The sequence below is a fragment of the Equus caballus genome, chromosome 2, assembly GCF_041296265.1.
Source record: "Equus caballus isolate H_3958 breed thoroughbred chromosome 2, TB-T2T, whole genome shotgun sequence".
In the NCBI taxonomy this organism is placed as follows: domain Eukaryota; kingdom Metazoa; phylum Chordata; class Mammalia; order Perissodactyla; family Equidae; genus Equus; species Equus caballus.
In genome coordinates, this window is record NC_091685.1 from 6,688,444 (window position 1) to 6,714,927 (window position 26,484).

The 26,484-nt window shown below is 46.6% G+C and overlaps 1 protein-coding gene and 1 long non-coding RNA gene across 2 annotated transcripts; one reads left to right on the forward strand and one right to left on the reverse strand.

Moving 5' to 3' along the window:
• Positions 1 to 617: 617 nt before the first annotated feature.
• SHISAL2A (shisa like 2A) lies at positions 618 to 20,920 on the reverse strand. The gene is made up of 3 exons (XM_023629965.2): positions 20,596 to 20,920; positions 14,799 to 14,938; positions 618 to 886 (listed from the first exon to the last, which is right to left on the reverse strand). Exons 1-3 carry the CDS (start codon positions 20,775 to 20,777, stop codon positions 648 to 650), a joined length of 561 nt encoding a protein of 186 aa, XP_023485733.1. The 5' UTR covers positions 20,778 to 20,920; the 3' UTR covers positions 618 to 647.
• LOC138920249 (uncharacterized) lies at positions 20,000 to 26,124 on the forward strand. Its single transcript, XR_011431103.1, has 3 exons — positions 20,000 to 20,058; positions 20,627 to 20,952; positions 24,816 to 26,124. It is a non-coding gene; the product is annotated as an uncharacterized lncRNA (long non-coding RNA).
• Positions 26,125 to 26,484: the final 360 nt, after the last annotated feature.

A 26,484-nucleotide genomic window follows, 5' to 3' on the forward strand; every position in this document is an offset into this window, starting at 1 on the left:
ATATCCATCATCTCATTGAACACTCGCCAAAACCCAGCAAGGGAACTGAGGCTCAGGGAGACTAAGGGACTTTATCAAGGCCACACAGGGTCAGGAAGTGGCCAAGTCCACACTAGAGCCTGTGTTGGGTCTGCCAACCATTCACTCCCTCACTCGTTCAGTCGCTCTCCATCCACCTAAGGAACTGAATGGTATGAGACACAGCTGGGTCCTGGGTACTCTACACTCCCTCTCATTCTGTTCCTTGGCAAGGGGCTCGCTCCAGGAGAGGCAGGAGTCTCCTGCCTCCGGGTCCTGGTCACCAGCCCAGGTAGCCTAAGTACACTTGCTCTGTGGCAGGAAGACCAAGTCAGAGTTCTCTGACTCCCCAGGTTAGGTGAGGGGCTCCTGAGCCTCCACAGGTCCCAGGCTTCTCCCTGATTGCATGGAGTTGTTACTGGCCATTTTGCCTGCGACCCATGTCGAAACTTCCTTTGGCCCACAGTAGGCCAGGCAAAGCAGTATAGCTGGGCCCACAGGCTTGGGTTTGCTGGAAAAAGCTCTCATTTATCCCACTAGGCTCCAAAGTCCCTTTGATCATCCCCACCCACACCTTTCACCGAAAAGAGACTCCAGAAGAGGGTGGTGGAGAGACATTTATTGGATGTTTATGGGGCTGGTCCACGTGGGTCTAGATTGGGGACAGGGGCCTCTTCAGGGCTGCCTGGAATGTCACTGGCAGTCACTGTGGCCATGAAGCAGTGTTGGAGGAGGCGTTTGGGGTCCGTGTTGCAGTCCAGCCGTGGGTTCAGAAAAGGGTGACTCTTCCCCAGAGGGCTCACTCCTGCCACCTCCACCGAACCGCCCATGTTCCCACCTTGGCGATCAGGGGGCACCTCCTCGGCGTCTGGAAAACAGCAAGCTGGGGGCATGGGGCTTCCTCCTGTAGCCCCTTCCTCCCCACCAGGACACAAGCCCTGGCTAACTTCCCTGAGTGCTTACCTTGGGCAGGACTGTGCTCAGAGTCTTAAATGCATCATTCGTTTAACAAACATTTATTAACGATATACCACATCGTGCACTAGGAACTGTGAATGCTTCTCATGAACTTAAAGTTGAGTGGAGAAGAAGCACAATAAACAATTGTTAGGAGAGATGAAGACTGCACCTTGACCATAGACCTGTGAGGTCGGTACTCTTAAAAACTCATTTCACGGACGAGGATAAAGGCTTACTGCACGGCTAGTATGCAGAGAAGTGCTGGAAACTTAAAAACGTACCTTTTTCTCTGCTTTAAGAATAGATGCCATGACTCTCTTCATCTACTGCTTTATCCTCCTCTTATATCTGAGCTTAAAAGGAAGCTCACTTGGCCTTATTATTCCTCACTTCCCATTCATGACTTATTCTGTTGCAGTTTACTTGGTTTCTGCCCCCAACATACTTACAATGTTTTGTCACTAAATCCCACGGTCACATAAATCCTTATGTCCCTTGACTTATCAGAAGCATGTGGCACAATTGAGCATTCCTGCCTTTCAGATAAAAAGTATATCAAGTGTTCAAGCTCAAGGAATGTGAGCATCTCTCACACCTTCTCCTCAACCCCTTCACAAAGCCAAGCAATTCAGCAGGTCCTGCTGATGCCACCAAACCACCATCTGACATATCCACCCATTTCTCTCAGACACGCTCAAGGCCACACCTTAGGTAAGGCTTTCATTTTCTTCTGCCCAGACCACTGGAACAGCTTCCAGTCGGGCCCCTTCCAGTCCATCCTCCGGGCTGTAGCCAGAGAGATCTTTCTAAGGTCGAGTTCATGTACTGTTCTTTCTTAAAAGCCTTCAACGTCTTCCCATTACCTGTGATCCTTGAGGTGGCATTCAAGGCTCTTTGTGTCCTGGTCCCATCCCTTCTCTTCAGCTTTGTTACTAATCACTCTTCCCTCAAGAACTCTTTGCTTTGCCACACCAAAATTTTCATTGTTTCCTTCACATCTCTGGGTGTCGCCTTGTGCTGTTTCTTCTGCTTGGAATGACATTTTATACCTCTTTCTAGAAAACTCCTATGCTTTAAGACCTATTGATAGAGGCTATCCACGAAGAATGGTGCATCTGACACCAAGGCAAGAGTGAGTTTCAAGAAGGTAGTTGTACTGGACATTGGAGTTGGTACCCAACATCCACCCCACCCCTTCCCACCTGGTGATAAAAGTTCTATTTAGGGGAGATTGGCCCCATCCCAGCTCTAGGAGTTGGGCCTGATTGATGTGAGCCAATCGGGCAATCCCATTCCTTTACCACATGGATGGGCAATCAGTGCATAGCATTTCCCTGGGCACACTGACTAGTTTAGTGGTGAAATATGCCCTAAGGTGGTCCAGTGAGAGCAGAGCTCAGGCCTTTTTTTTTTCTGATTAAAGGAGGAGATAGCTGCCTCTTTCTTCTCCTGACTAGAAGGGAACAAAGAGCACCTAGTCCCAGGGACTGCTGGCAGCCAACTTACTACCATGAGAGAAGTCAGTCTGAGGAGAAAGCCAACACAAAACAGAGCTGAGAGAATCTCAGAGGATGGAGCCACAGGCCTGAAGACATTGTGGACTTCTGTTCAAACCATGCCTGAAGCCCACCCTCCTTTTGGACTTCTCACCTACAGTCAATAAATTTCCTTTTTTGTTTGGAGCTTTCTATTTTTAAACAATTTAAGACTCACAAGAAGTTACAAAAACAGTACAGAATTCCAATGTATGCTTCATCTAGCTTTCTCCACTGATGACAGCTTACATAACCATAGAACAATTTCAAAACTAGGAGACTGACGTCAATTTAATACTATCAACTAAACTACAGATCCTATTCAATTTTACCATGTTTTATGTGCACTTCTTTTTGGTGTATAATACTATGAAAATTTATCACATGTAGATTTATATAACCACTGCCACAATCAGGATAAAGAACTGTTCCATCACCACAAAAATACTTCCTTATGCTACCCCTTTATAATCAGACCTTCCTCTTAAACCTCTCTAGGTAACCACTAACCTGTTTCCCATTACTATAATTTTGTAATTTCAGAAGTGTTATGTAAACGGAATTATATAGTATACAATCTTTCAAGATTGGCTTTTTCTTTTTCTTTTTTTTTTTGGTGAGGAAGATTGGCCCTGAGCTAACATAAGTTGCCAATCTTCCTCTTTTTGCTTGAGGAAGATTATTGCTGAGCTAACATCTGTGCCACCTTCCTCTGTTTTGCATGTGGGACACTGCCACAGCATGGCTCAACAAGCGGTGTGTATATCCGCACCCAGGATCTGAACCCGTGAACCCTGGGCCACTGAAGCAGAGCATCTGAACTTAACCACTACACCACTGGGCTAGCCCCCAAGATTGGCTTTTTCACTCTGCATAATACCCTTAAGATCCATTCAAGTTGTGTGTATCAAGAGTTGTTCCTTTTTATGGCTGCACATGTTCCACTATATGGTTGTACCACTTGCCCACTGAAGGACATTTGGGCTGTTTCCAGTTTTTGCCTATTAGAAATAAAGCTGCTATGAGCGGTTGTGTATAGGTTTTTGTGCAGACTTACATTTTCATTTCTCTAGGCTAGATACCTAGGAGTGTGATTGCTGTTTAGTGGGCTGAACAGTGGCCCCCAAACATATCAGGTCTTAATCTCTGGAACCTGTGAATGTTACCTTATATGGTAAAGTTTTTGCAGATGTGATTAAGGGTTTTGAGATGAGGAGATCATCCTGAATTATCTGAGGGGGCCCTAAATGCCATCACAAGTGCCCTTGAGAAAGGCAGAGGGAATCGGACACACACAGACGATGTGAAGACAGAGGGAGAGATCGGTGTGCTACAGTTACAAGCAAAGGAGAACAGATCCTCCCTGAAGCCTTTGATTCGGCCCAGCAAAACTGACTGGGAACTTCTGGCCCCCAGAGCTGTGAAAGAATAAATTCCTATTGTGTTTCTAATGGGCTTGTTTGTTTTCTTTTTTTTTAATTTCTCCTTCTTCTCCCTGAAGCCCCCAGTACATAGTTGTATATTCTAGTTGTAGGTTCTCCTAGTTCTGCTCTGTGGGACACTGCCTCAGCATGGCTTGATGAGCAGTGCTAGGTCCACAACCAGGATCCCAACCAGCGAAACCCTCGGCTGCTGAAGCAGAGCGTGCAAACTGAACCACTTGGCCATGCGGCTGGCCCCTGTTTTGCTTTCTTTTTTTTTTTTTTCCTTTTTCTCCCCAAAGCCCCCTGGTACATAGTTGTATATTCTTTGTTGTGGGTCCTACTAGTTGTGGCATGTGGGACGCTGCCTCAGCGTGGGTTGATGAGCAGTGCCATGTCCGTGCCAGGATTTGAACCAACGAAACACTGGACCCTCTGCAGCGGAGCACGCAAACTTAACCACTCAGCCATGGGGCCAGCCCCTCCCTGTCTGCTTTCTTAATGTTGAGTTTAGGGGATTCTTTATATATTCCGGGTAAAAGTCCTTTGTCAGATATGTGAATATTATTAAGCCCAGTATGGGGCTTGTCTTTTCATCCTCTTAATAATAGAGTCTTCAGCAGCACAAAAATTTTGAATTTTGTTGAAGACTAATGACCAATGTATTTTTTTTTTTTAATGAGTTGAGCTTTTGTGAATGTCTAACAATTCTTTGCCTACCTCCAGGTCGTGAAGATTTTCCCCTGTTTTCTTCTAAAAGTTTTATAGTTTACATTTGGGTCTATGATTTATTGTGAGTTAATTTTTGTATAAGGTGTGAGGTTTAGGTAAAGGTTTATTTTTTTACTTATGTAAGTCTAGTTGTTCCAACATCATTTATTGAAAAGACTATTCTTACCCCATTGAATTGCTTTTGCACCTTTGACAAAAATCTGTTGGACATACTTACAGTGTGGGTCTACTTCTGGCCTCCATCTTGGTACATGTTTCGGTCCCTCCTCCAATATCACACTGTCCTCGTTACTGTTGCTACATAGTAAGTCTTAAAAATCAAATAATGTGATTTCCTCCAACTTTATTATTCTTTTTCAATATTGTTTTAGCTATTCTAGTTCTCTTATCTTTCTGTATAAATCTCAGAGTCAGTTTGTCTATATGTACTGGGTCTGCTGCAGTTTTCATCTTTACTGTGTCGAGTCTTCCAATTCATGAATGTGGTATGTCTCTCCATTTATTTAGGTCTTCTTTGATTTCCTTCATCAACATTTTGTAGTTTTTATCATACAGATCCTTTACATGTTTTGTTAGTTTTATACTTAAGTATTTCACTTTCTTTGGAGTGACTATAAATGGTATTAATGTGTTTTTAATTTGGTCTCCAATTGTTTGTTGCTAATATATATGAACACAGTTGATGTTTGGTTCTGAGCTTACATGTTATTGATGAGGATTTTAGGCTGGTTACTTTTAAAACTGGAGATGAGAAGCAGGCTCCGAGGAGCAGAGTTTGCTTGCCCTTTGTTGGGAGGCATTTGCATTTGTGGGGGAACCCCCATCTGTGGGGATGCCTCCCTCTCTGTGCCAGGAAGAGGGGAGATGACCTTATCTCTAGAAACTCTTAATCAACGCCAAAGGCAAGAACTTAAGTTGGTTACTGTCTGGCAACCTCATGTAACTGATTTAGGGTGGTGGCTTCTGGCCTTTACTTAATCCGATTTGATTCTTATCTAAAAGTTGTGAGACCACCCAATGGCCAGATCCCACCTGGACTGATACCATTTTAACTTTTTTACATGTTCTTTCCTTTGTCTTGTAAAGAGATGGCTCACATACCTATGCCTTAAAATTAGCCTTACTCTCCACTCATTTTTGCAGCAGAAGCGGCAGCAGCAACATGCCGGCAGCAGCTCTGCCTGCCCATGGGTCCTGTCCCCACGCTATTCCATGCTATTCTCTAAATAAAAGAGCACCACTGCCAGATCTTGAGAGTCCAAGAAATCTTTCTTTCGACTCCTCGGCTCACCGACCCCGCATCAGTTATGACCTTACTAAATGCACCTATTGGTTCCAGGAAGTTGTTTTGTGGGTCTGTGTGTGTGTGTTTTGTAGATTCCTGGGAATCCTTTGTCATTTAAGCTTGCATTTTAAGGCATTCCATTGGGTACAGAGGTTTATTTCAACCTTCTATTCAGTGCAAGAATCTCCTTAGGTGAATCCTACATTTGGCCTTTTCCTGGTTACCTTCCAGGCTTGGGGGTGCTCTTTTTTCTTTTTTCCTAAACCAAGAATTACAAACTGATGAACCAAACACAGCCCAGAGTGATGAGGGTGCTCTTTACAAGAGCATTTCAAATCTTATCCTAAGAGAGGTCTACCTTTATTGAGTCAACACCTGCCTCCCTATGGCTTCCACCACTGATCCCAGTGCTGTTCTCTGGCTTCGCACAAAATGTCTCCTCATTCCCCAGGACAGCCTTGTAGAGATCTGAGGCCCTAGGCTGTGAGCCCTGAGAATCCTTTGCTCAAGGCCAAATGTCCCCAGCTCTTCAACTTGATACTCACATGACCTGGTTTGCACACTGAGCTGTTCACCTGCCTCTGATCACGTTCTGATTGGTCAAAGTCCCTCTTAAATTGTGGGGCTCTGAGCAGCAGGTAGTCAGGGCTCTGGGGAAAACCGTTAGCCTTCTAGAAGCTATAAAACCATGGCTCAAATCCTCGTTCTGATATTAAATCATTGTGCTACTTTGGGCTAACCCATTCTCTTCTCTGGATCTCATTCTCTAAAAATTCTATAAAATGGGGTAGAAAGTAGGGCTGGCCTCATTTTTCTATTTATTTTCTCTTGAATTCCAAGTTTTAAAGGATTCTGTCTATATAATGAACTGCGTTTATTAAGTACTATTTTTTTTTCCATTTTGTATTAATCAAAGAGCTCTGATTAGCAGGAGAGAGCCCATGCTAATTACCCCCCTTGAACTAATATAAGTCTAGATCAAAGCAAAGAAACTTGGTCCCTTGGATGGTGAACATGATGTAATCTACACAGGAATCAAAATATAATGATGTACACCTGAAATTTATATAATGTTATAATCCAATGTTACTGCATTAAAAAAGAAAGAAAGAAAGATACCTGGTCCCAGTAAAACCTTTGAAATATTGGAAATTGCTCAAGAATCCTAACTGCTATATTTGGGGACCCTCAGGTGACTGGCACTCAACATTGGGAACCTGTGCTGTGGATGCTAAAGAGTTACCTCTGAGATGTGGTGGCTGGTGTGTTCTCTCCAGCTGGGAGTAAAGAAGGACTATCACTCTCTTGCTTCCAGATCCTATATATCTGTTAATACAACCTGAGATTCTACTCACCTTTATTTTGGGCAGACACGTCACAATGCTGGTTCATACTGAGCTTGTGGACCCACCCTGTCTTGTTTACATGACTCTTTCCCAGATCCTAGGGCTTCCCTGAAACGTGTAGCCTAGGCCCTTCAACTCCACCATCCTAGCCTTCCAGGGAAGCCAGCAGAACAGGCGGTGGTCCCACTCTCGATTACACATATTTCTGTCTCTTCCTTTGACTAATATAATACGGACTTATTGAAGTCCTGCAGTGGTGCCTGAAGCCTGTGGGGTCCCGTCTTTGAAAAGCTGCTAGCCAAGAGGCACTTGGGAGAGCAGGAAGCCTAAAGGCAAATATGTCAAGTTTGATCTTCAAATTACGATAAGATTCCTGTTTGGCTAAAATGTGCTGGTACAACAATCTTATCTGACTCTCCTCACAACTCTCTGAGGTGGGTACTATTATTCCATGTTACAGATAAGCAACTGAGGCCCAGACAGAGAAGGTCAACATTGACACAGCTATTAAGTATTGGATCCAGGATTCACTTTCCATTCTGCTTGATCCCAAAACTTGGACTCTTTCCACAGAGCAGGCATTCCCTTAGTGTGGGCAGGAACTATGCTGGGTCCTGGGGACACAAAGGGGTTTAAGGCATAGTTCCTATCTTTGACATTAACATTAATCTTTGATATTAACAGACTCTTTGAGGAAACTAACATATAAAAATCTAAGTGCCTAATAATAATTAAAATGAGAGCTACTGGGCCCGCCTGGTGGCACGGCGATTAAGTGTGCACGTCCCGCTTTGGCAGCCCGGAGTTCGCCGGTTCGGATTCCAGGTGCAGACATGCCACTGCTTGGCACGCCATGCTGTGGTGGGTGTCCCACATATAAAGTGGAGGAAGATGGGCACGGATGTTAGCTCAGGGCCAGTCTTCCTCAGCAAAAAGAGGAGGATTGGCAGCAGTTAGCTCAGGGCTAACCTTCCTCAAAAAAAAAAAAAAAAAGAAAAAGAGAGCTACTAATTGTTAAAAGCCTACCATGTGTCAGAGACTAATTAGTTCCTATGTAAGCATCGCTCCTAGTTTTTACCACTTTTTTAGTAGGTATTATTGTATGCATTTTACAGAGTAAATTGAGGCCCAGAGAGAAGTGACTTGTTTAAGGCCCCACAATGCAAGTGACAAAGCCAGGATTAGAGCCCAGTTTGCTGACATCCCAGCCCAGGGTTGTGCCTTCCAACCTTTCTCCAAGGACCTCTGTGGTGACTCCCCTCATTGCCTGGGCTCCTCAACCCTGAACTTGGGACTGGCCTGTGGTGACCAGCCAGGAAAGTTCTCAGATTCTCTCCTGCCTGGAGATGAGTCAAGACGAACTCATCACTGAGGTTCATTTGGTTCAGAGCTCCCACTCCACCAACTGTGGTTAATGAAAGAACAGTGGGCTCTGGGGCAACTGAACCCTCTCTGGAAGGTGAGAGGGGCTGCTGCAGGGAAAGACTCCTGGCCCAGGAGCCAAAGGCTTCGCCACCAGTTGGCTCGGTGACCTTGGGCACATGACTGTCCCTTTCCGGGCCTCAACTGCCCATCTGCACAGTGAGAGCATCGGACTTGATTTCTAGGAGCCCTCTGAGTCGATGAGAATGGCTGATTAATGATCTCCCTACCAACATCTTTCAGAGGAGAATGAGAACCGAACTCTTGTCTATCTTTTTCCTTCCATTTTTTGCTCTCTCATTAAATGTACATAGGTTGGAATATCACCTCCACACTTACCTCACTCACCTTATCTACAAAATAGGGTTGATAATAACCACTGGCAGAGTTGTTGAGCAGGTTAAATGGGGTAAGGTGTTTAAAGTCCTTAGCACAGCACCTGGCCTAACAGTAGGGGCTCGGTCACACTCTGATCAAGCTAGTTCCTCACAAAGTACCAGAGTAAGACAGTTACGGTCTTTGTTGCATCCCAAGTTTGGGGGATGGGGTGGGGCTGGGGGTGATGGGACACTATAGAACGCCTGGGCAGCAGAAGGACCCTGTTTTCAGAAACTGTTCCACTTCCGCTCTGCTTTTGCCAAGGCACTCCCCAACCCGCCCCTCCGCCCACAGTCAGATGTCAGGACCCCAAGGTGAAGGGCAGTGATCGAGGCTTTAGAGTCTGGGAGATGGGGGTTGACATCCCAGCAACATGTGCTGGCCAGCTGTGTGGACTTGGCCGGTTCACTTCCCTTGGCTGAGCCTTAGTTTCCTCTGCTGTAGAATGGGGCTAATGGTCTCTACATGTCCTACTGAAGGGGAAGACAGCAAACAGAAATGGAAGTCTGCAAAGGGCAAAGCTCTGATGAACGTAGGATAGTAGGCCTGTAACTGTCTCAGATGCAGAAGGAGGGACAAGGGGCTCCTGGGTTGATGCCATGGGGTCAGAAAAAGGAGAGGACAGCACTAAATGAAGGAGAGGAACTTTGAGCTGAGTTTGGGCAAAAGGCAGAGAGAGCCAAAAGCCATCATTAGTAAAAGGTCAGGAAATGCATATTCCATCTTAAAGATCAGAAGCAAAAGGCAAGATCACAAGCTGTCTCACACCCTGGCGACTGAAGAATACAGCTGGTGGCTGGCAGTGAAGAGGCGCAGGGCGGCTTTCATTCACCAGGCCAGGGGGTGAGCTGTATTCTCTTTGAGTCAGAAAGGCTGTGGGGCATAGGGTGGGGAGAGACGAGGGAGCAGGACACAAGCAGGAGCACCCCACAAACCCAGCCTTGTGACATAGAAAGAGTAGGACTTTGGAGGCAGGAAGGCAGCCGTATTTGAATTCCAGCTCCACAATTTACAAGCTGTGATCCCTTGGGCAAGTCATCTAACCTCTGAGACCTGGTTTTCACTTCTGTACAATGGATGACAATAGCACCTACCTCACTGGGGTAGTTGGGAAAATTAGGTGAGCCAGTGCATGAGAAGTCTCAAACAGTGTCTGGCACATAGTAGGGACTTCGTGTTCACACCACAGGGATAAGAGGTGGAAGGAAGTGGAGGTTGAGTCTGCTCTGCCACTCACTCACTAGATGACTTTGGGCCTCAGTTTCCTCGTGTAAAATGGATAGTAATGAGAGCTATACTGCCTAGTCATTGTGAGGAGCAGAGGAGGTGGTCTGTTAGAACTAGTTCATTCCTTTTAACTGCTCTATCATCTTTCACTATTCCTCTACTGATGGACATCTAGTCTGTTTCCAATATGACAAGCTATCATGATATCCAGCTTTATAAGTCCTGTTCTAGTGCAACTATTTCTCTAAGTCAGATGATTAGAAGTGGGATTACAGGTCCCCTTTATCTGCTGTTTCACTTTCCATTATTCCGGCTACCCATGGTCAACCACAGTATGAAAATATTAAATGGAAAATTCCAGAAATAAGCAATTCATAGGTTTTAAATTGCACACCATTCTGAGTAATGTGATGAAATTTCTCACTGCCCCATGCGGGCTGTGAATCCTTCCTTTTCCAGCGGATCCACACTGTATACACTACCCACCTGTTAGTCACTTAGTAGCTATCTTGATTATCAGATCAACTGTGCTGGTATCGCAGTGCTTGTGTTCAAGTCACCCTTATTTTACTTAACAATGGCCCCAAAGTGCAAGAGTAGTGATGCTGGCAATTCAGATATGCCAAACAGAAGCCATAAAGTGCTTCTTCTAAGTGAAAGGGTGAAAGTTCTCCACTTAATAAGGAAAGAATGTGCTGAGGTTGCTAAGATCTAAGGTAAATTTTATTACAGTACATTATTATAGAATTTTTTTTAAGATTTTATTTTTTTTCTTTTTCTCCCCAAAGCCCCCCTGGCACATAGTTGTGTATTTTTAGTTGTGGGTCCTTCTAGTTGTGGCATGTGGGATGATGCCTCAGCATGGCTTGATGAGCGGTGCCATGTCCGTGCCCAGGATTCGAACTGGTGAAACCCTGGGCCGCTGAAGCAGAGCATGAGAATTTAACCACTTGGCCACGGGGCCGGCCCCTACTGTATATTATTATAATTGTTCTATTTTATTATTAATTATTGATGTTAATCTCTTACTGTGCCTAATTTATAAGTTAAAATTTATCATAGGTATATATGTATGAGAAAAACATAGTATATATAGGATTCAGTCCTATCTGTGGTTTCAGGCATCCACTGGGGGTCTTGGAACATACGCCCTGTGGATAAGGGGGGACTACTGTACTGAGTTATAGGGTGTACACACTTTTAGTTTAAATAGACATTGCCAAGTGGTTATATCAATTTATACTCTTACCAGTCGTGTATGAGAGTATCCATTCCCCCCAACCTTCTCACCATTAATATTTTTGGACTTTTGCCCACAAAAAGTGTGTCATTCTTAAATTGCATTCTCCTGATTATTAGTAAGGTTGAGTATCTTTTCATGTGCATTCCTTTTTTTGTGCTTTACGTTTTCCCATTGTTTAAAGGTGTGCTTATATATTCTAGATATCAATTCTGTCTCTATTTTATATGCAGTTGACTCTCATTATTCACAGTAGTTATGTTCTATAAAGTCACTGCAAACACTGAATTAGTGAATACTGAATCACTGCTCTTTGAGGAAATACAAGAGGAGGTTCCCATGAGCTTCTGGTCAAATTTTTGTCAAGTGATCAATCATAACTTTGTTTTGTGTTTCTGTTTAACGACATCTTACTTAGTATGTACTGTTGATTCATTAACGTTGAACCCACTGCCAACAGCACTATAACTTCCGCCTGGACAAAGTTTATCTAACACAAGTATTTTCTCCACAAGGCACGCCACAGCCTTCTTGTGCTTAGGACACTAGATACACTTCAGCATTACAGTCGGGGGCCATTTTAAACAGCGAAATCAACAAAAATCACAAGAATGCAGAAAACTTGGCACCAAATATACTGCGAAAAGGACACTTGTTTACAGTATGAGAGCTGAAACAGGAAGGCAGGGCGTGGCCTTGTTCAGCGTCAGCTGGGAATGTGTGTGATGGGGCAACTCAGTCTTTGCTGCTCTGTGCATGTCCACATCCACAAATGACCTCAAAAGCACTGCGAGTATTGATTTTGAGGTTACAAATCCATTTTAGCAAGTAGGCAAATTCCCAAAGATGGAAACTCTGAATAAGGAGAACTGACTGTATATATGTATTTACATTTATATTTATAATATCTTTGCAGTCTGTCTCTTGTTTTTTAACTTTATGTATGGTATCTTTTGTATTATTTGTATTTAATGTCTGCTTGTACTTGATGTAGGCAAATTTGCCAATTTTTCCCTTATTTTTGTAAATTAAATGTTTTATTCAAATTCTTTTTTTTTTTTTTTTTTTGAGGACAATTAGCCCTGAGCTAACATCTGCTGCCAATCCTCCTCTTTTTGCTGAGGAAGAGTGGCCCTGAGCTGACATCCGTGCCCATCTTCCTCTACTTTATATGGGGGATGCCTGCCGCAGCATGGCTTGATGAGCGGTGCCATGTCTGCACCCGGGATCTGAACTGGCGAACCCCGGGCCGCTGAAGCGGAATGTGTGAACTTAACCGCTGCGCCACCGGGATGGCCCCTATTCAAATTCTTATATTTTAATTAGTCTTTTTCTGGACTTTCTTTCTATTCTAGGCTTTCTGAACATTGGCACTATTGACATTTTGGGCCAGATAATCCTTTGCTGTCGAGTGCTGTCCTCTGTCTTGTAGGATGTTTAACAGCATCCGTAGCCTCTAGCAATAGATACCAGTAGCACCCTTTCCCCAATTGTGACAATCAAAAATGCCTCCAGACATTGCCAAATGTCCCCGGGGAGCAAATTTGCACTCAGTTGAGGGCCACTGCATTGCCCAATTCCTTTAATTTGTGTGTCAATATCACACTGACAAATTCTTGTATCTTTAAAATGTCCTGTTATCTGATGAGTCTCCTCTTCTTTCTTTGCCAAAATTGTTTTGTTCACTCTTGTACCTTTACTTTCTAGATTAATTTTAGAATTAATTTGACAGATTCCATGAAACCTTTTGTTGGCATTTTTATTTATAGATTAATTTGGGAAGAACTGATGTGTGTATGATATTGAGCCTTCCTATTTACATCCAAGCCATATCTCGCCAGATAGGTTCTTTTATGCCTTTCATTAACTTTTATGATTTCTCTATAAACGCTGAAGCCCGGGCTGTCTCTGGTCTCCCCCACTCTGGGTCTATGCTCAGATTTTTCCCTATTCCCTTGCCATTGCCTTCCAGACCTTCCTGACTCCAAGGGGAGCCAGATGGATCCTTCCACCCCAAAAGCCATCCCTCCTGCTTTCCACCGCTCAGCCACAGCAGGATTATTCATAGTCATCAGCTTCTGGTGCTGTTGTTTGTTGCACAAGTTTGTTGTTAAGTTGGAAAATTAATCTTTTACAAACGGAAAAGCCCTCTCTGTCTTTTTCTGAAACTTAGCTGCTACTCACCCTGCGCCCCCTCCCTCCCTGATGTCTGCCACCCTTGCTTCTTCTGTTTAGCTTAAATTCCTCCCCTGTCCGGCCTGGCCTTAATCCCGGTGGTGCCCCAGGGTGAATGACCCTGCCATTGCATAAGTCTCACTCAGTCCCGCCCACACACCTTTACCCATTATCTACCCTCTCCCGGAATGCCTTTTCTCCTCTACTTTGCCTTAACCAACTCCTTCACTAACTCAACGCTAATTCAAGTCTACTCTCCTTGAAACCCTCCTTACATTTGGTATCAAACAACTTTGTGCTTCATTATATCGTGGCCCAGACCCAGCGAGGTGGGCAGAAGAAAGAGCAGGACTCAAGGCCGAAAGACATGGGCTGCATTTCAGCCCTACAATGATTAGCTGTGACACTTGAAGTAAGTCATCTAATGTGTCTCAGCCTTGATTCTCTCATCTCTAGCATGGAGATAATAATGCCCATCTGGAGTGTTGTCGACCAAACTATACGGAAAGGTCTTTTGCCAGTGGGGACTTGTATCTTTCACAGAGGTTGCAGAGGTTGTAAAAATATGCGCCATAAAGGCTTGTGAGAAAGCAACACTTTTTCTGGCCCCTCAGAGGCTCCAGATGGCCTATGCCAGTGAAGGAGGGGGTAGTCCAGAACATCAGATTCTTGAAAAATACCTGTATTTAATTTCTGAATAAGCTGAGTTTGGGGAGCAGCAAATTTTTCTTATTAATTCTATTTTGTTTGGGGTAATATTAAAATCAGTTTCCATTCCCTAAGGCTAGAATTAAAATATTTTCTTAGAAAATCCACAAGCTGGATTAATCTCTATGTGACAAATAGACTGCTGACTATGTGAAATTACTTTGATAAACACCAAGCACATGCGAGTTTGGGATGGGCCTGTTCAGATCATGAACCTCCTGAGAAACGTGCCGCGGCTTCTGAGCATCCCAGGGGCGCTCGCATGCAAACGCTCAGACACCATCTCTGAATATCCCCTCTGTGAGGTGCTGCCCCGCTGGAGACAGGGAGACCACGTGGCCTCTTTCTCACCTGTAGTCTGTAAACTTAAACCTAGGTCCAACTTCGTGAGGGGCTTTGAGCTGATGAACAGGTAACAAAGCACACAGACAGTGACGATGAAGGCCAGGAGCAAGACTGCTGCTATGGACAGGCCCACGAGAGCGCCAATGCTGGGGAGAGACCATAAGGAGCGGAGCGTCAGGGAGGGACTGGGCAGGCAGTGCGTTCTATGAGAAGTGTTATAAGTGTCACAGGAATTGGCCGGCTCCGACTTTTGTCCTGTCTCTACTTGTCTCAGGCTTTCTGAGCCTAACCATAGGAAACAGCATCAACTATATGCCAAGTATTCACCACATACATAACATGACACGCCTCAGTGCCACCAGGTAGTTGGGACTCACTATGTGTTCCTTTTCTTCTCTTCTCCTTCCCTCCCTATTATCCTCAACCTGTTCCCACCCTAGAAAGCGGGAGAGGATCTGAAAGAGCCCTCCCCATGCTGCCGTTCCTTAAAAACAAGACACATAGTAGCCTTTAGCTAAAAACCAGCTATCCTTCCAGCTTCAAGGTAACTTCCCACCCACCCTCCAGTGGGTCATCACACCCGTGTGGACTCCTCATCTAGAGCACCTCCCTGCCGCTGGTCCCTCGCCCGCCAACCTCACTGCTTCTGCCCCAAGTCAGGCCTTGGGCACCTGGTCTCCAGACAACTACCTCCTGGCTCATTTGGGGGCCACCATCTTTCCTGTTTCACATGATCTCTCCACTGGGATTTTACCTTTGAAGGCCCTTTACGTTTGAAGATCTCTGAAGGCCCATCTCACTGTCTCCTCCTCACTAATGCTTTCCTTGGTCATCTTTCTCTCCCCTTTCTTCCCCCCATGCCAGGCTAATCCACCCAGGACACATGACTCAGGGCCTTTTGCCCTTCCCACTGGGTCAGGCAGCCCAGTGTGGTGGGGAAAGAGCAAAGGGCTTTGGAACCAGACCTACTTGGGTTAAGACCCAGGTCTGTAACTAACTCTGTGAGATCTTGATGAAGTTATTGAACCTTTTGAGCCTCGGCTTCTTGGTCTGAAAAGTAAGAAAGATCAAAACACAGCACCTCACAAGCAGTGGAGAGGATGAATAATATACGTAATATTCTTGGCACACAGTAGGTGTTCAACAAATTCCTCGTGTGTTCCTCAAGGCAGACTCAGACCACATTTAATCGGCTTTGTCCTCACCTTGTATAAGCCCTGGCACATAGTAGGCAGTTAGTACAGATTATCGTGTGTCAGGCTTTGTGAGATGTTCTCCCAATAGTAGGGGAGACGTAGTACCAGGATTTGTGTGCCCTTCCACCTACAGCTCCTTCTCCAGCTTTTCTGCCCTCCCTCTCCCCGACCCCAGCCCCAGACTTCTGCTCCTGCCATTTCTGCTGGATTTTGCTCCCAGCTAGCCGATGGCTGATTTCCCAGCTAGCTAATAGCTAATTGAAACTTAACAGAGACATCTTAAAGCTTTGGAGAGTTCGTCTTCCCATGGTTAAATAAATTATTGGTGCCCCTGCCATGGAATAGTATAGAGCCAATAAAAACATGTTTTCAAATAACATTTAAGATCAAGGATAAATTCTGATGAGATAATGTTAAGTGAAAAGAGCAGGCACACTACTAAATATATAGGATAATCCCAACTTAAATAAAAATAAACATAAATATATACATAACTATATACATGTAAGGTTGGAGGGAAATACACCAAAATGCTAACAGGCTGTCTGTGGGTGTAGTGCAGGCTGTGGATGTCCTGTCTGTATTCCCTTGGGTCTTATAATTGTCGAATATTCTGGCCAGAGTTTCAAATGCCAGCAACTGTATCTGTTTGTCTGAGGGCTTTCTCTGGCTTAGAGCAGTCTCTGTCTGCACACTGAGCAGGTCAGAAGTGTGGGAAAGTTAATGCCTCCCTTCTCCCACCAGTACAACCACTGACAGACAGACGTTGGCACGCAAATACTCAGCTCCCTGGCCCTCAGGTGGGATGACTCAGGCCTATGTTCTACACTGTCTGGCAGAGTTCAGCAGGTTTAAACTCCAGGGGCCCTCGCGGTGACTTGCTTGGTGACATACCATCGATAGCTCCTTCCCTTCCCCGCTCACTTCCCCACCCTCTGGCAGTGTTTTCTAGGATCACTTTCTGTATAAACTACTTGCCCTCAAATCCTTGTCTCTGAGTCTTCTGGGAAACCAAGTTAAGGTACTGGATCTCCCAAGATTTCTTTCCTTTTTTGTCTCTCCTGTCCTTTCCACATTTTCCACATTGAGCATGTAGTACATTTTAGTTCTTGTAGGCACTTTATTTAAACATTATTTACTTTTTTGAGACATACTCACTATTTATAAGGCCATCTGGGAGACTTGTGCTCAGATTGGGACTCCACCCTTTACTAATGACATCTATGGGCACCTGGATGGAAACCGCCCTCGAAAAGTAGGGTCCTTTGAGGAGGGGGGTGAGAGAGCTGGGGGGATATGTCCCAGATCAGTGGTCAGTCAGGGAGCAGGCCCTGCCTCTGATAGTGTGTCTGGAGACAGAGGAACCAGCCCCTAAGGATAGAGCTGGGAACAACAAGGGAGGCTCCAACGGGGAAAATCTGTGCTTAGTATAAGATGAACTGTAAATGATCAGCATTGTCCCATGGTGAAGGTACTGCCTCAAGAGGACAGGTTTGCACAGAACACCTGAATGAGTACACCTTTCAGTGAAGTTAGAGATTCCTGCCCCAGGTGGGAAGTTGGGTTGAAGAGCCACAGGCCTCTAGGGTCTCACAGATCTGTGACTCTGAAAGATAAATAACCCACGGTGACCTCCAGGAAAGAATTGGAGAGGCAGCCTGACATTTGTTAGGGCTTTTGAGTCAAGCACTTCTAAGTTTGAATCTTGGTTCTCCCACATATAAGCTGAAAAATCCTTCACCTCAAAATCTTCATTCGTAAAGGTTCCTATCACACCAGATGTCCATGAAGATTAAACAGAATGTGTAGATACAGCGCCTGACCACCAATTCTGCCCTCCAGCAAGGCTGCTGCCTTTTGGCTCACAGCCCAGTAACAAAAACCCAAAACACAACTACTGATAGAGGGTGTCTGGAAAGTGGATCAGACATGTGACAGCAACAGCTGCTTCTCCACAGGGCGTCTTCACGTCCTGAGATATGCTTTTAAAGACAGCAATTCTCCTTGAGCACAAGGAAACAGCATCCACCTGGAGATTTTTATGCTTTTAAGGGCCAGCTTTCATGAAAAGGGCCAAATGGAGTCCAGAGCAAAACAAGGCCTCCACCCTGCAATGCTGGGGCTCTGATAGGAGCATGCCAGAAGGACTGTCTCAGTACACTGATCACCTAGCTGTCCTGAGGACCCTTGGTTCCCCTCCTCCAGTTTGCAACTGTCTGTGAGGTTTATGAACCATGTTACGTCCAAGTTCAGGAAAAGTGAGCCCTGGAAGCTAGAACGTTTCAGTTGCCCTTGGGGTCTGGAATGGGAGCACACTGACATGCAGTGTGACGTCAGAGATCCCCCATCTAACCCACTATCTGACTGTCTGAGCCACTAAAGCACTCCACACATCAAAAGGGTCCAAGGCAATGGGAGGGACTACAAGGGGTACGCAGGGAAGGGATGGTGGCAGAGGGATGAGGTCCCGGCTGGGTGCTGAGGGGTAACTGGGGTTGGGAGCAGAGGAGCCTGAGCTTTCGTCCCAGCTCTGCCACTTCCTCTCCCTGGGGCACTCTCAGATAGTAACTTAACCTCTTTCAAGTTTTCTCATTTGTAAAATGGAGAGCAGAGGTGCCAGGGCTGCAAATGTGTGAATGCGTCTGGCCCTTGGATGTCCTAGTAATGTTCTTTAAATCTCAGTCTGCTATGACATTGCTAGAAGATCTTGGGTAATTCACTTTCATACCCTGAGCTTCACTTTCCCCACCTATGAACCAGGGAAAGGGAACTCCCTTTTACTGAGCACCCACTATAAGCACTAGTCATTTTCACATGCACTATTTCATTTAATCCTCACAACAATTCCATGAGACAGGTATTACTATTGCTATTTTAAAGATGAAAAAAGCAACTTGGAGAAAATTTGCCCAAATTCACATAGCTATTAAGTGACAAAGCCAAGGTGTGGACAGGGTTCTACCCAGCCCCAAGACTCCACACTGTCTCTATACCTCAAAGGGAGGTCAGCGCTATCATATTTCAGCACCCAGCTCAGTGCTAAGTACACAGTGGGTCTTCGACAAATAGTCCACTGTTAGCTTTAGGTGCATGTCCTATCTCTCTGAACGTTCTGTGAGCTCCTCAGGGGCAGGGCATAATTGATTTCTGTGTCCCCAGTGCCTAACATAGCACCTGGCAAAACGCAGAGGCTATAATGAATGAATGAATATATGGATGAGCAGAGAATAGTAAATTAATATAATTCCCTGGGTTACGGATAGCAGATTACAGATAGCAGCCAAATGTGCAGGATTTGAAAACCTGGCCATCTGAAAATCCCTTAGAGTTATAGATTGAGCGGTCTAGAAAAAGCGATAATATCTGTAATTGTCAGTGGCATATGTCAAGTTGATTTCACCGCTTTATCTCATTTGGTCCTTGCCCTAGTCAGAAATCAGAGCGACGATTTATCATCCTCCCATTTGATAGATGAAAAGACAGAGGCTCAGAGAGGTTTTAGTGAGGAACACTTCTTTCCCACCCAGAGGGCACGCAGCCTCTGGCCCATACCTCCAGGGACAGGAAAACCACTGTCTACTAAGGCGGCCCAGCCCACTTTTGCTGATGTCTGCTTCCCAGAGCAGGCTCAGGATCAGGTCCTATTTTCTGGATGAGGCCTTTGGAGACCCCGAAAGACTGAGATCTATTGCCCTCCCAGCCCCACACTTAGGTTCCAGGAATGTCAGCACTGGCCTAACCACCTCCTTCCCTGAACAAGTGGGGAAACTGAGGACCTGTGGGTGGGGATTCACCCAAATAACATATCTATTAGTATAGCCTGAGCTGGCTTCTGCTGTGCCATTATGCTGTTGTCTCATGGTGAACTTGGAGGCAGCTCTGATCCCCAAGTCTTCTGCCTTAGCTCTGGAGTGGTGTACACCCCCAGCACTCACCCCAGGCCTGTCACATGCTAAGTGCTATGTAAGGAGCGGCTGAAAGAATGACTAAATATGAGGCTGGGCGGAGGCTGGGGTTGAGCTGGGGTGTAGCATCAGGAGAGGATTAAGGCTTGAGGCTGAGGTTTGCAGGTAGGCCTAGACGATGTTTAGAGTCAGGGTGGGAGAGAAGCGCTGAGGTGGAGTTGCAAGGAGGATGGAGGGGGAGGTTGGGGCTGGGATCAGCATTTGGGAGTGAGACAAGTCAGGGATCAGGTTGGGGTCGACATCAGGGAAGGGACCTTGCCGGCACTTGGGATGAGGGTGGAGTTTGGGTTTCCTGTGAACGTTGGAAGATGGGAGTTTGCTGTTAGGGAGAGAGTTGGTAGGTAATTTGGGGTCGGGTTGAGGATGAGGGTGGTGGAGGAGGACGTTCAAGCTTGGATCAAACAATGGAGAGAGGGTCAGGATGGGGGAAGGGAGCTGAGAAACGGTTGCAGGGGGAGTCGGGGTAGTGGTGGGGAGAGAGCGGAGTTCAGTATCGGGCCTGAGGGGCTAAGGGCTGCGTGGGGGCTGGTGCTGACGTTGGGACGGGCACCTGGGTGAGGACTGAGGGTTCGGCAGGCGGCTGGGCCTGAGGGTGGGGCGAGGGGGCTGGGTTCCAGGTGGGGTTCGGGCCAGGGTCGGTACCTGAGCCACCACATGTAGCTGTGCTCGTAAGGGAAGAAGCTGTGCGGGTCGTCGCAGCAGTACTTGTGGTCGCGGAAGCCGCAGCAGAAGACGGCGGCCGCCTCGCCCCCCGGCCGCGGGCAGCTGAAGCCGCGCACCGCCTCCCGCTCGGCGCTCACGTAGCTCGTGCAGGCGCCGCTCATCGCGTCCGCGCCGGGCCGCCGCCCCCTCGGGCCCCCAGACGGGCACGGGCGGCGGGGTGAGCGAGGGGCGCACGGAGACAGACCTGAGCCCGGAGAGACAGAGACACGGACAGAGAGACAGAGATCGACGCACAGAGACCGAGAAAGACACCGCGAGAGGCGCGGAGACGCCACGGTGAGACCTGGAGTCCCCGGGGACCCAGAGGCGGCCGGGCGCGCGGACCGGACGCGGCGGGGGAAGGGGAGAGAGGGAGAAGGGCGGCGGGGCGGCAGGAGGGGGCGACCCGCGGAGCCGGGAGGAGGGAGCCGCCGGGCGCGTCCCTGCCCGCGTCCCCCCACCTCCCACGGGCCCGGCGTCTGCGCTGGGGCGCCGGGGCTCGGAGAGACAGGGGGTGGACGCCGCTCCCGCTCTGAGCCCCGCCTGCCGCCAGGCCCCGTGCTGGACGCTGCGAAGCCCGGGGCAGCTGCAGGCGAGCGCAGGACACAACCAAGGGACCGGTCCGCGACCGCGCGCAGAGTCAGTGTGGCATGATGAATATACGACCTCAGTTACCCTTTACGACAATCCAGAGGACCAGGGATGTTCAAACTCACTTTATAAATGAGAGCCACCGGTCAGAGAAAAGTCATTTGTCCGGGCTCTGAAGCCTGCTGGGGTTTAACCTGGAACTAGACGGTTCCCGAGCTCTTCCCCTTTTGGGGCTCTCACATTGCGTCTTTTCCAGTGGACTTTTAAATGTCTTCGTCCTCTGGTTTCCTTGCTTGCCTCTTCCTTTCCCTGCGCGGCTAGCTCATACACCAACATGTTTACACTCCTCTGCTCACACTTCCTGCTACACTGGCCTAGGACAAGGGAGCTGGTGGATGCCCCAGATGTAGTAACCCCGCCCACCGGGAAGCAGAGGCAGCACACCGCTCCATCCTCAGAGATTATTTGCAGGTCACCGGGCAGTGTTCCCCTGGCATCGAGGACCGCGCCTGAAGCATCTGTGGGAAGCCCGTCGAGCCCGCGGGTCTGTCCTCTCAGGGTGCGTGGGGGAAACGCCAGCTCGGGCAGGCGCTCGGCTTGGCCCGGTTACGCTGAGCCAGGACCAGAGACAGCTGTCAGGGATTCCCATTCAGCCAGTCACAGGATGTTGGGGCTGAAAAGGACCTGTGGGCCATGTAGTCAGTTATTGAATCACAGCTGGCATTGAAAAGGATAAATAAATAAATGGAATAGGAAAAGTGCACTGCCAATAGTAGAGCTAACTATTCTTTCATAAAATGTTTGTTTCAGTTACCTATGTATGTATGTATTGTGGACCAGATCACGATGTAAAGTGAATTTCTTATTTGCATCAGGTTAAAAGGGTTTGAGAGGCACTGACTGACGCCTCCCATTGTACAGATGGGCAGGGGCTAGCTCCAGATTACGAAATCTTAGCTCTCCGCATGTTTCACAGCAGTGGGTAGAGTAGGAAATAGCTCATATGAGCCTTGAGACTCCCCAGTTCCTCCATCCCTTGCTTTGGGTGTGTGGGGGACAAATCATGGGCTTTAGGGGACCTGGGCTCAAGCCCTACTTCTACCCCGTCCCTGCTTTCTCTCTCTGTGCCTCAAGTCCCTTTTCTTCTCTAGGCCAGCTCCTCAGATGCTGACGTGTGCCATGCCCTTGACTTGGGTTCTGGAGCCTCTGAGAGGGGTCAGACCTGGGTCTTTAGAAGCACGCAGTGTGGTGTGGAGTCAGACAATCACAGGACAGGGCAGTGAGAGGGGAAATATGAGGCCTGTGGCCACAGAGGGGCCACCTGAAGGAGCAGGGAAGAGTTTTGATGGGGTAGTGTCCTCAAAGGTCACTGTAAGGTCAAATATGAAAACTAGAGGGAATTGCCATCATCCCCCAGAGAATCCTCCCCTGAGCTGTGGATGTCTGCAAACTGGGCCTGGATGACATCCTCTGATGGAGGTGCCTTTTGGCCTCCTTATCAGATAGAGAGTAAAGGGGAGGAGCTGAACCCTGCGGAAGGGAGAAAGGTCTCCTGGGAACATGGGTTTCAGCTGAGAGGTAGAAAGCACTCTGCTCTGGCTTTTGGCAAAATTGGGAAGCTACCAACAGTTTCCAAAGTCCTTTTCCAGCCAAGAATTAATTTGCTCCTCCTAACAACCCTGTGGGTTGAGCCAAGCAGGGATAACTGTGCCACTGAGAGAAATCACAAGCCCAATGTCACACAGCTGTCAGTTGCCCAGGCAGGACATCTGTCCGGCCAAGGGTCCCCTTTTGGCAGTCTGATGAAGACTATGGACCCCTATTCAGAAGAATTTTTTTTTTCCTGAGGGAGATTTGCCCTGAGCTAACATCTGTGTCAATCATCCTCTATTTTTTTTTTTTTTGTATGTGGGACACCCCCACAGCGTGGCTGGTGAGTGGAATAGGTCTGAGCCGGGATCCAGACCGCCCAACCCAGCTGCCAAAGTAGAGCTCACAGAACTTTTACTATTCTGCCGTGGGGCTGGGCCCCAGAAGAATATTTTTAACTACAAAAAGTAAATTACTTAGGATTACAAAGGATATCAATTATATAGAATCATTATCAAAATATTTATTTTGTGAATTGGTCCTTGTTTAACATATTAAACAATAAAATCTAGAGATTAAGCATTGTAATTTTGAGGTGATGAATGAGTGTAAACAGTGTTTCAAGATATGGCTACTCTGATGCAGTACAGAAGTGTCTGTGATTTTTATTGGTACCTGAGTCACGGGTACTGCTACTACTACTGTGATTTGTTGCTTACGTGCGTGATAGAAGGAAATGCTAAATTTCAGTTAGAGGTTAGTGAAAACAAGGATGGTATTTTTCCCCCTCCAAGTTCATGGACAGCCCCCCACCCCCAGACACTCTCTCCATGGATCCCTTGGGCTCTGTGGAATCTGTGCTCAAACCCTCTGCCTCTCTGGTCCAGCTCCTACTCCAATGCTTGTTCCTTCATCACGTGCACCATGTCTCCTCCTGGAGGCATTTATTGAAGACCTACTATGTGTCAAGTGGTTTCCCATCTTGTATGAAATATAATCCTTGAAAACTTCCTTTGAGGTAGGTGTTATTCTTCCCACTTTACAGACAAGGTAAGTGAGACTCAGGGAGGTTACGGGATTTACTGAAAGCCACACAGCTAGTAACCGATCAGAGTCCTGTACCACCAACTCCTTCCTTCCCAAGTGAGGCCTGGGGGCCAGAGTCTACAACACCAGAAGGGAGGAAAGTCTAGGAGAGAAAAGTGAGCAGGGAGAGCTCACATTTACGGAGAACACACTGTGACCTAGAAATTGTGCTCTGTGTTCTTCATGGTCTGCTTTAACCCTCACAACTCTATGCAGTATTACTCTACTTTTTAAAAAAATAAAAATAACTAAATACATACATATTCATTATAAAACAACAAATTAGAAAAGAGATAAATCAAAGGGAAAAATAAATATGACCCATAATCTCACCACACAGAAATATCTGTTGATTCTTTGGTGTGGAGTCTTCCAGATACACTCACTCACACACAATTTTGCACCCACTTTAGGAAAATGATCCAGAGAGGTTAAGTAACTTGCCCAAGGGTATACAAGTACTAAGTTCCAATCACCTGCTGTGTGTGACCTTAGGTCAGTCACTGTCCCTCGCTGTTTTAGGGCAGTGGTTAAGATTACTCAAGATAAAAGAGCTCTCGCGCTTCTGTGCCGCTCTCAAAACAGTGCGCTCTGGACCTCAGCAGCCTTGCTCCAGGAGCCTGGTGCCCTCAGAGGGTCCACAAAGAAACGCCCCCTCGCTGTAGTGACAGACTTCGCAGCTCGGTGACCGCAGTCAACAGAGGCTGAGAACCCTGGCTCAACCTGCGGTTGAGTATTCGGTTCCGCGGGCCTCTGACGCGTGTGTGGTCAGCTGGGAGTCCCCGGACTCCGGACGCGGAGCAGGGCGAGCAGCCCTTCTCCCCTTGCCCTGCAGGCCCCAGCTGTGCCTACCCAGACCCTCCTCCCCATGTCTCCTCCCCTCCTCTCCCCAGTCCTGCCGGGCTCTGATGCCAGTTTGCAGTTCACCGCAGCTGGGGAAGCAAAGAAAGGACCAGGCGTGCATTAAGTCCTTCTGCCAGTGCCTCACCGCCACTCGCTTGATGCCCAGGACAGATTCTTCCCCTTCTCTTCTGGAATGAGGCTGTTGCGTCTCATTTTGAGAGAAGTGACTTTGCTACGGTGGAACATCAAATCCAGGGACAAATCGGAGATGGAGGCTCAGGTCTCCTGGTACCAGCCAGGCTCTCCCCTACTCTAGGTGGCCACTCTTTCGGTTTAGGTTTTCGTTTGCTGTTTGATTGTTTTACTATGAAATGTTTAAGACACACAAAACGACATAAAGGATAACGCAAGGACTACCCACGTACCTTCCACTCCGTTTACGAAATAAAAATTGACCAATCCTGTTTGAAGCCCCCTGTGCCCTCCTCCCTGCCAGCCCACCCCCGCCCCGTAACCGCTCTCTTGAGTTTGGTGTTTATTATTCCCATGCTCTTCTTTATGCGTTTATCACGTATGTATGAATCTTTGAGCAATATATGGAGTTATTTTGCACGTGATTAAATTTTAAATAAATAGCGTCATACTGCATGTGTTCTTCTGGAACTTGCTTTTTTTCACTCCATCTTACCTTTGTGAGCTTTGTGTATACTGACACGTATGCTCAAGCTACTTCATTCACTTTTGTTGCTTTGTAGTTTTCCACTTAATGAATATATGAATATATGATGATTTCTTATCAGTTTTCTCCAACAATTAGATTCCTTCCAATTTTTTATTGCTATACAATAATGCTCCTCTTGAGTTTTTTCTTTTAAAATCAATTTTGTTGAGGTATATTTTACAAACAAAAAGATATACCCATATTGAATGTACAGCTTGGTGAGATTTGACAAATATGTACACTCATGTAACCAGCACAGTCAAGAAGCGGTACATTTCCATCAGCCATCACCATCCCTTGTGCCCCTTTGCAGTCAGCCCCTCTCCCCACCCCAGCCTTGCCTTAGACCCCACTGGTCTGCTGTCCATCCCTATAGATTTGTTCTGCCTGTTGGTGAATTTTTATGTTCATGGAATCGGACAGTATGTTCTCTTTTGTATCTAACTAGTTCACCACAATGCCTTTGAGATACACAGAAATTGTTGCATGTACAAGTAGTTCCTTCCTTTTTATCGCTGAGTATATGGAAAGATACAAATGATATGGAAATACTACAATTTGTTTATCCATTCAACTGTAATAAGCATTTGGGTTGTTTCCAATTTGGGACTATTATGAATAAAGTAGCTATGAACATTTTTGTATATGTGCTTTCATTTTGGGGGGTATGTATGTTTTCATTTCTTTTGAGTGAATACCTAGGAGTGGAATTAGATGTGTGTTTAATTATAAGAAGTTGCCAAACTGTGTTCCAGAGTGGCTGTACCATTTTGCGACCCTACCAGCAACGTATAAGAGGCAAGGCTCACACGCCTGAAACTAATATAATGCTTATGTCAATTCTATCTCAATGAAAATAACAAACAGAAGAAGAGGCAGGGCTCTACATCCTCACCAGCACTTGGTATTGTCAGTATTTTTCATTTTGGCCGTTCTTATAGGTGCGAAGTGATATCTCATTGTGGCTTTAATTTGTATTTTCCTAATGACTAATGATG